The 9,987-nt window shown below is 49.7% G+C and overlaps 1 protein-coding gene across 1 annotated transcript; it reads right to left on the reverse strand.

Annotated features, from left to right (window-relative positions):
* Window positions 1-277: 277 nt before the first annotated feature.
* On the reverse strand, window positions 278-6,205 carry Got1l1 (glutamic-oxaloacetic transaminase 1 like 1). The gene is made up of 9 exons (XM_075986458.1): window positions 6,091-6,205; window positions 4,054-4,235; window positions 3,586-3,697; window positions 3,263-3,372; window positions 2,974-3,066; window positions 2,729-2,879; window positions 1,811-1,976; window positions 716-858; window positions 278-490 (listed from the first exon to the last, which is right to left on the reverse strand). The coding sequence occupies exons 1-9, from the start codon at window positions 6,203-6,205 to the stop codon at window positions 348-350; spliced, it is 1,215 nt and encodes a 404-aa protein (XP_075842573.1). The 3' UTR covers window positions 278-347.
* Window positions 6,206-9,987: the final 3,782 nt, after the last annotated feature.

The raw sequence follows: 9,987 nt of genomic DNA on the forward strand, positions 1-9,987 counted from the left end.
TGCATTCAGTTGAAAGAGTGTGCACACGTGTGTGTCCCACAAACACACCTCTTAAAACGAACCGACTTCTATTCACTTTGTTAGTCGTCACATGGCTACAAACTGAACCATGTCCTACGAGGGTAACTGTTCTTGCACCCCCCCCCCAATCTCCTGGGACTGGAATCCAGGGCTCCATGTATGCTTAGCATGTGTGGCGCTGAAGCCCCTCCCCGCCCAGGCCAGCACATGCTTCATAAATAAACAAAAAGGTAAACCATAGTAATGAATAATTAATTCAGTACTTTATTTTCAAAGGCTACCTAAATTTCCATTTCAATCGGGACGTCTTTGAGAAGACAGCCCCCTCAGCCCGTGGTGAGCACCACTGCCTCGTGGATGCTCTGCGTGATGTAGTCTATGTTCCTGGCGTTGATGCAGGTGAAGTTGATACGGCTGCTCCTGGGGATGTAGATGTGCTTCTTCTTGGTCAAGAACTCCACCTGCGGGTCTGTGACAGGCACAGGACTCAGACTTCCTCTCAAGCCCAGGCAGAAGTATAGGATAAGAAGTGTCATTTGTGGGGGTCCCATAAAGTTCTCTGCAGCAGCCCTGCTTGTCCAGGAGTGGGAGGAAAGCCCAGAGCAAGGTTGGAGACTTTCCAGTCAGGGCTGCTCCGTGTTAAGACACAGGTCTGAGGTCAGGAAGGGGAGTGTCACCCCGTTCTGGAACTTACAGTTGAGCCCTAGATAACCGTGGGTCCCACTCTGTTTGGTGATGTGATTCCAGGACCCAGGGGTCCCCAGGAGTCGGAGCTTCTCCTTCACCTTCTCCTTGACCAACATGATGTTCTCCACGACACCTTTCAGACTGTATTTCCTGCCAAAGAAAGAAGCAAGAAATGGGGCCGAGAGGTCTCCTTGTTGCCCAACATGTCTTCCCCTCTTCCTACATGCCAGGGAGCACGTGGCTGGAACCTGAGCTCTGCGGCACCTGTGGTCGAAGGAGGTCCGATTCTGCTGTTGTCTGGGTCTTAAACATCTCCCAAAGGCTTGTGTGTGTTAAAGGCCGTGTCACTATTGGTTGTGGGAGGATGTTAGCTCATTGAGGGGTGGATGTCTCTTTCTTTACATCTGTTTGCCTTCTGGACATCATAAAGTGAACATTTGTTACCCCAAACTGTACCATTGTGCATTGCCTCACCATAGGATCAAGGGGTGCTGTCAACTGAACTTCCTAAACCGAAAGTGAACACAAAACCTTGCTTTTCCTGGGGAGAAACCCAGGCCCCAGATTAATTTAAGCAAGCGAAGTAGACTGCCAGATTTTGCCATCTTATTTTTAGTGTGTGTGTGTGTGTGTGTGTGTGTGTGTGTGTGTGTGTGTAGGTCTAGGTTCTTTTGGGAATCATCAGGTCTTGAGGTCATCAGTCTTGGCAGGAAGTATCTTTACCTGCTGAACAATGTAGCAGGCTCAGATCAGATTCTCTCTCTCTCTCTCTCTCTCTCTCTCTCTCTCTCTCTCTCTCTCTCTCTCACACACACACACACACACACACACACACACACAAAACAATGGGTTTCATCTCAATGCAATCTTGAAGTGTTTAGATAACTCACTGGCTTATCTCCAAAACAGGTGCCATTGTCCACTCCTACAAGGCAGCGCCACCCTTGGCACACAGAGGGCCTCAGTGAAATTTGATGAATGTGTGCACGAATGAGTGGGATAAGAGACCACAAAGTAGAAAAAGGACCCAAGCGAATCCCGTGAACCGTCAGTCTGTAGGAGCCCTAGCACCCTCCCATGCCCAGACCCTCCCATCCCGTACCATTCTCCAAACAGAGCAGGGTTGCAGAGGATGGACGTGATTATCCGGGCGCCCGTGGCGGGAGGGTTTCCCCATAGGGCCCCAACGTAGTTCATCAGCTGGGAGAGGACACACAGCAGATCCTGGTTGCTGAGGGCCGCCACGACTAGAATCCCCACTCCTTCATCTGCGGCGTGAACAAGACAGCCTCACCCTCGCGGTCGGAACCTCACCTACCCCTCTCCCTCCCACCTTGTAGGGGGAAGGGCTAAACTGTGGCGTCACCGGCTCAGCCCAGCCGGACTAGCGCTTGGCCCTGGAAGCCCCGAGCCTCTTTTTTTTGCAGAAAGAGTATCCATAAGCAAGAGTGTGCAAGGAGAGAGCTCGAGAGATTTGCTCAGTACCTCCTCCTCAGCTTCCAGCCAAGGAGGCAGAGGCCTGACTGAGAGGGTGAAATTTTAACTAGATAAAACAGGTGCGGGTGTCTTGGGTAATCTGGGTTTAGTGACAGAGCCCAACTTCTAGCTCACGGGTGCTCTTTTCTGCCCGCACTATGATTTTTCTGGAGTACTAGGCTCCTTCCAGGGGATAAGTGATATTAAAAACGTCTATCCTTTGGAGGAGTGGTAGGGGAGGGCAGTAGGGAAAATATGAGTAAGTACAGTGTCTGGTGTGTGTATGTGTGTGTTTGAGGGAGAGAGAGAGAGAGAGAGAGAGAGAGAGAGAGAGAGAGAGAGAGAGAGAGAGAGAGAGAGAGAGAGAGAGAGGAGAGACAGACAGAAATACAGAGACAGAGACACACACAGAGAAAACATTATTAAAAACTCATTTTGTAAGCTCATACACACACACACACACACCAAAAACACTTGTGCAATGGATATGGCAACAACTTTGTTCCCCATTTTTCTTCTTCTTGTCCTTCTGCCCATATCATACCATAAATGCCAAAATTCTTGGACAGAGACTGGCTGCAGAAGAACTCAAACCCCAGAGACACAAAGTACTGTAAGAGCCTGGTGTCTTCTTCCAGGTCACCAGTGGACAGACCCTGGCAGGGAATGTCGAAGAACGGGAAGAGGTGCTTGCTCTGAAAGAGAAAAGAGAAACCGAAAGCATGAGGCTGCAGCTGGGGGGACAGCAGAGGGGAGAGGAGGGGTCATGTGGCCGGGAGCTGGGCCGACCTTAATGATGGACATCAGCTTTGTCCACTGATTTTGTGTGAGCCTGCAGTCAATGATGTTCCCAATCACAAGGATACTGTCAGCTGGGATATGCTGTAGGAAGACACTGTCTTGTCAAGGCACCACCTCTAACGGTACTGAGGTGACACCTGGCGGTTAGAGGGGAAATACTCTCGAAGGTTTGTTCTCACCAGAAAACCAGGCCAATCCAAGCTCAGCAAGGGCCTCGGGCGAGGGGCCACAAACCAGGTTGATAGAGGGAGAAGATTCTGAGTGGGGACCCCTTTACCTCCATCACGTCGAAGAATAAGATGGGGTCTGAGCACAGCTCCTTGGGGTTCCAGATGGAGTATTCATAGACTGTAAAACCCATGTCCTGGAAGATGAGTCCGTACTGTTCTGTGGGAACACAGACCCCCTACCAGCTGGGGTCCATGGAAATGGAGAGACAGAGGCACAGATACCAGAGAGCAGGGTGAGGGTTACTGACTGACGGGAGGACAATAACAGGAAAAGGATGGGCATAGCTTGGCACAGCCACCATTTTTCTCCTGCCGAAAAGTGAGGGCAAGAGTGGAGATTACACACAAGGCGGGAATTGGCGACACTTACCCTTTTGGCACGAGACGATACAGACGTTTTTCAAATTCTTACGCCAGGTCCTGAGAAACTGGGCCCCAAGCTGGAAGGCCCCACTGTCACCAACAGTGTGCACACCCCCTACCTGTCAGCAAGCGATATACAAAGGCACGTTTTACAGGAGCAGCGGCAACCCCAGCGCATCTCAGATTCAGACTTTAATTCTCTTTGGTGCTGGGGTTGATCTGAGGGCCTTATACACGCTGAACATTCCAGTCTTCTTCCTTGTCTTCTTTTACATTAAAACAATCTATTTACAGGTTTTAAATCAGCAACATGAGTTGGTGCAACTGAGTGTCTGAATGAGGATTTAGGTTTGGATCCCAGCTCTGCTTCCCCATGTAAAAGCTATGGATGTTCGGAGTCTCGGGGAAAATCGCCTTTGTCAAGGCCCCCCGTGGAGCCGCGCCGCCCTGGGTCTGTCTCCTCTCGGTGCCTCACCCTTTTCTCGGCAATGGCTTGACTGTGCTTTCCAAAGAGGAGTTCCAAGGCGGCTTGGATGAATGCTTTCATGCCCAGCAGGGGCAGGTACTCATAGTTCAGAGAGGGGTCCCGGGCGATCTTCAGGCGAGTCTTGTGTACCACAAGGGAAACCCAGGGATGGCCTTCATCGGTCATGCAGACTGTGGAGAAACTTCAAAGGGAGTTCTGGATGCCCGACCTCGGGGTCTCCGGGGCTGGGCTTGGCAGAAGCTCATGAACCACAAGTCTGGCTTGTGCTTTGAAAAGTACCCATGAAAGGTTAAGCTTACCACCGCCCCCCCCCCATTCCTCCCTGCCTCGCTGCCTTTCTGGCTTCTTTACTTTTATAAAACAGTGTGCTGTTAGTGATTGTGTTTAAAAAAAAAAAACACCACCACTACCACCAAGAACCTCAGCAAAGTCAGGCCTGATGGTCCATACTTGTCACCCCAGCATTGAGGAGGGGAGGCAGGAGGATCATTTTGAGGCCAGCCTTGTCTATAGTGTGTTTCAGGCCAGCCTGAGCAAGATACCTGTCTCAAAAACAAAAACCACAAGCAAAACAGAATGCAACAAAAGCAGCTGAAACCTATGCATTTTAAAGGTTACATACAAAATTAATTAGACATTTAAGAAGTTAAACAAAAGATATGCCCTGGCTTTCATGATGGCGAGGCCTGATTTCATATTAAGAAGGGGCTCACTGTGTCTGCCTTTCTCCCTTTCTGTGTCTCTTTGTCTGTCTCTGTCTGTTTGTCTGCTTTCCTTGTCCTCTCCCTCTCTCTAGTTTTTTTTTTTCGAGACAGGGTTTCTCTGTGGCTTTGGAGCCTGTCCTGGAACTAGCTCTGTAGACCAAGCTGGTCTCGAACTCAGAGATCTGCCTGCCTCTGCCTCCGGAGTGCTGGGATTAAAGGCGTGCGCCACCATCGCCTGGCTCTCCCTCTCTCTGGTACCAGGCCTTACAGGCTGCCTTGAACTTGCTTTGTTACTGAAAATGACCTTGAATGTCTGATCTTACACCCCTCAGGTGCTGGGATTACAGGTGTGTGCCACACCTTGTTTATTTGCTTGGGATTGACGGAAGGGCTTTAGGCATGCTAGGCAAGCACCCCCCTCCCCCCAAGTCTTAATTTTTGGTTTCAAGGAGAGCCCTGGGAGGGGAGATAGTTCAGTGGTTAAGAGCACATATTAGTCCTTGAAGGGAACTCAAATTCAGTTCTCAGCGCTTACATCAGGTAGCCCATCACCCCCTGTAAAGCCATCTCTGGGGTTCAATGCCTCTGGCCACCTTGTACATGTTCGTTCATGTACACGTGCACATGTATGTACGCACACACACATTCTCTCTCTCATACACCCACATATAGTTAAAAAATTAAAACAAACAAACAAGCCGGGCGGTGGTGGCGCACGCCTTTAATCCCAGCACTCGGGAGGCAGAGGCAGGCGGATCTCTGTGAGTTCGAGACCAGCCTGGTCTGCAAGAGCTAGTTCCAGGACAGGCTCCAAAACCACAGAGAAACTCTGTCTCGAAAAACCAAAAAAAAAAAAAAAAAAAAAAAAAAAAAAAAAAAAAAACCCAAACAAACAAATAAACGAAAACCAACCAAAGAATTAGAGGAAAGCAAAGTGTGGTGGTGCCTCCAGGACTTGTGGGGTGGAGGCAGGAAGAGACTCTGCTCAGGGTCTTTCTCAGCTGGTTTGTGAGTTCAAGGCCAGCCTGATTTAGGGGGCCAAAAACAAACAAATGAGAGAGGGAGGTTACAGTAGCAACTAAAGAAAAGGTGGGAGGAGAAAGAAGATGACTCCTCCCAAATTCCCAGAAGTCCCCAGCAAAGGGCCCAGGGCATGGGGTGACTTGGAACCCTCACTGCTCTTCTATGCTCTGGGCAGTTCCCTTAATAAACTAAAACCCTTCCCAGCTGCGGAGGCACGGGCTATTCTTCATTCCTCCACCGGGGGGCGCTGCCCGCTGACAGGCAGTCAAAGCAGAAAACTGAAATGACTGGCTCCTACCTCTGTAGGCCAGAAACATCTTGCTAGAATAATTGTCTTGCTTGTAGATCTTTAGTAAGCTGCCTTCCAGCTTCTGGGCTAGGGGTATGTCCCTAAACACAGAAAGACTAGTCATAGTTGAGCGTTTACGAAACCAACAACTGTGACCCTTCTGCAGGCGTCTTTCTCCCAGAACCTTGGCAGCTCTGATGCAGACACTGCTCTGACAATGGGTTGTCAAAGCAACAGAACCTTAGGACTCTCAGTCTCCATGGTGGCAAGTTCAGGGGTCACAGGAACATTCCATGGTACTGGAGGAGAGCCCTCTGGGAGAGTAGGCAGCGGGGAGAAGTGATAAAGGACGTGGGATTCCCAGGCACTTTTCTCCATCTAACTTACTGCCTTCTATAGCCCCAAGCCATCCAACTAAAAATATCAAGTCAGTCTCTACAAAGCAGGACAAGCCTGGCAAGCCATCAAGCTAGGTAGGGCTCCCCCAACAGAAGCAAACATCCCATGGCACACAACAGTGCCAACCAAGGGATGTATTTGCAACTTCCATTCTGCAAGGAGTTGGGTAAGCGCTCAAATCACACTATGATGTGAGCATAGAAAATAAAATTTTCTTTTCGGTGCTGGGCATTGAACTCAGGGCTTGAAACACATTCTTCAGAGACCTGGAGATTTAAAAGCAGTAAAAAGGGTGTTCTGGTTTCTGTAAGTGTTGCGGCTCGGATGGAAAGGTATCTTGGCAGACAAGGAAAACCACGAAGTTATTTTAAGTGTAGTAACTTACAGCCCTGCTGCAGGGAAAGGAGGAGGGTTTCCACACAGGAGGGTTTCCCCAGCAAAGTGTTGGAGCTCTGCTCAGGACCCCTGGAGTGTAACAACTCTGCTCCACCAAGGGAAAGTTTCCCCAGCAAAAGTGTTACAGTTCTGCTCCTCTCTGGCTCTGGCCAAAGTGGTAATAGCTGGGCTCTGCTTGGCAAAAATGTCACACTGCACAACAAACCTCACTCAAGCGATTTATTAGGAAGGAAGAATCCAGGAGGGTGGCTGTCTCCAGGGTGAGCAGCAGCAGCACACTGAAGAGGGTACAGATCTTATACAGGGTTTCTTGGGGGGTGGGTTGGCAGAGTGCTTGCCTAGCGCGTATAAAATTCAGTCTGTAGTGTTGCATAAACCAGGCACAATGACAAATGCTTGTTACTCCAGCTGTCAGGAGGGACGGAGGCCGAAGAATTGTAAAAACTCATGGTCTTTCTCTGCTACATAGATACTGTTTCAATAATACAACACAAAACAACAGTTTTTGTTTGAAATGCAAAGGAACGAAATGAGAGTGTTCTATAGTATAGTCTGAGGGAAAAGGGGTTAGCAAGAGGTTGCACACCTAGAAACTGCATCACGCTCCAATTATTTTCTTTCTTTGTAACTCCTTCCTTCCTAAGACAGGGTCTCAGTACGTGGCTGGGCTGGCTTCGAACTTGCCATAAAGATCAGGTTGGCCTCAAACTCAGAGAGCCCCCACCTCTGCATCCTCAGTTCTGGTACAAAGGCATGTGCCAATACACCTGGCTTTGTGGGTTTTTGTTTCTTTTCTTTACTTTCTTTTTTCTTTTCTTTTTTTTTTTACTTATGGACATCTTACTTGTATGTATCCGTGCAAACCTCGCGCCTGGTGCTGGGGCAGTCAGGGAGAAGGTGCATAGTTGAGAACTACCGTGTGGAAGCTGGGAATCGGACCTAGACCTCTGGAAGAGGAGCCAGGGCTATGAAATGCTGAGCTATCTATCTCTCCAGTCTCCCCCGCCATTGCCACCCTCTCCCTCCCCCTCTCCGCCAATCTGCTAGCTCTGACTGAGTACCCTTACTAGCGAACTGGGGAACCTGGGGTTCCCCAAAGACCAGCATTTCCTCTGCTCGCCGCGGGTCGGCCCCACTGCCACCAGGGTAGCGCTGGAGCCTAGCCCCGGCGGTTCGCGGGCTGGAGCGGCTGTGAGCTTTGCAGCCTCAGCGGTCTAGATGCCCCGGGTGACTCGGGTGGACTTGAGCAGAAATGGCATGGGGGGAAACACCACAATTCTCGCCGTCTCTCTGTGTCTGTCTCTGTTTCTGTCCGTCAGTCAGTCAGTCAGTCAGTCAGTCAGTCAGTCAGTCAGTCAGTCTGTCTCTCCCCATCCCCGCGCCCCCTTCTGCCCTCCTGAGGCTTGAACTCTGAAGGAAAAGCCTCGGGAGAAGGAGTTGAAGAAGGGGGTATCTGTGCTGTGAGCATCTCTGCCTCAGATTGTGCCATCTTGTAGGTGGGGACTGATTTTCAGGCTTGCAGTGGCAGTGACGTCTTCAGAGCTGTGGAGGTCCCGCACAGCGTCTGTAAAACTTTAGAAATGCTTTTAAAAGACCAAAACGTCTTTTGGTAGCTGTTTAGGAAGAAGACACAAGATAGCGCTAGAGAGCCAAGAGGATGCGTCAGCTTTAGGGCGCGGGTGGGTGGGTGGGTGGGATGGGTGTAGACAGTTCTATGAGGGTGTTTTCGGAGCTAACATTTCCTTAAATTCGGCCCCACTGTCTCTCCTTTGGAGGACTTTGTACATGCTCCCCCACAAACTTTCCACACACCCCGCAAGACCTTGGGAATCCTTGGAAATGACCTTGAGCATGAATGTGAGAAGGCAGGCAAAAATGGCAGGAGCAAAAGCTACTTCCCTTAGATTGCTTCCGAGTTTGGGCCAAGCGCTTGGGATGAGCGGACGCCAGAGCTCTGGGTGAGACTCAGGTGGCCACAACTGTGATAGAAGAGGAATGGGAATGCCCGAGAAGCCGTGGGGTGAGCAGAAGGCGTGAGCTACACCGTGAGAACGAGCGCTTGCCATACCAGGAAACTGCTGGCGTCTCACTTCTCTCTGGGCCCCAAGTGTTAAATAAGAATGGAGAAATCGGCTTTTACGGTAAGATCAGGCAGCACCCACATCACAGCTCACAACTTTCTTGAACTCCAGATTTGGGGACCCGAACCCCTCTTTTAGCCTTCTCCAGCACTAAGCATGCATGCAGTGCATAGATATACATGCAGGAGAAACACCCATACAGATAAAATAAATCAATAAATGAATTTTAATTCAGACATTAAAACAGAGAGAGGAGGAAACCAGGAGAAGATGAGCATCTTCTGTAAGGGGCCGCCAGGTCCTGACATTAGAAATACTTTTTGCTCTCTCTATACCTTCTACCTATTCCTACCATTTATCTTATTGACAAAGCTGTATTTGGTGAAGGGAGACACGACCAAGACCCAAAGCCAGGCCAAGGTCAGACCAGAGTCTGAACATGGTGAGAGCCGAAGGGGGACCCCTAGTGGAGGGTCTATAAAGTCAAGGGGATTAATCTGAGATGGGTCCGACTCTCAGAAGAAAGAACAGGCAGGGCATCTCATAGTGACCAAAGACAAGCCCCACAAAACCAGCAGGGCTATGGGAATGTAAATCAGTAGGCCAAGAACTTGTTCTAGCTCCAGTCTCATTCCACCAAGTTATGCTGGAGCAGCCCCTTCTGTTTCCAAACTGCTTTCATCATGTAGGCTCTTGACTGCTCTTCCAAACTAATCTGCATGGGCTGAATGCAGAGGTAGCGTTTCTGTTTGAATCATATGTAAGCAAATGGCTGAAGAGCTAATGTGTGACTTCACACACACTTGGCAGTACGTGTAGAGAAGATAAAGGGAACTTTGTGTTGCTCAAGGAGGTCTCGAGTCCCCCAGACAATATAAGCCGTTGCTATTGCTTTGTTTGCTCACAAGAACTAGATGGTTAGATCCTATTGCTGAAGACATGACATACTTTGGTGGCAGGACATAGAGAAATTGAGCTGGGACTGGCTACATTTTCTAGTACCAGGAGGTGTTATGCAGGCTGATGGGGG

The sequence above is a fragment of the Microtus pennsylvanicus genome, chromosome 9, assembly GCF_037038515.1.
Source record: "Microtus pennsylvanicus isolate mMicPen1 chromosome 9, mMicPen1.hap1, whole genome shotgun sequence".
NCBI lineage: Eukaryota > Metazoa > Chordata > Mammalia > Rodentia > Cricetidae > Microtus > Microtus pennsylvanicus.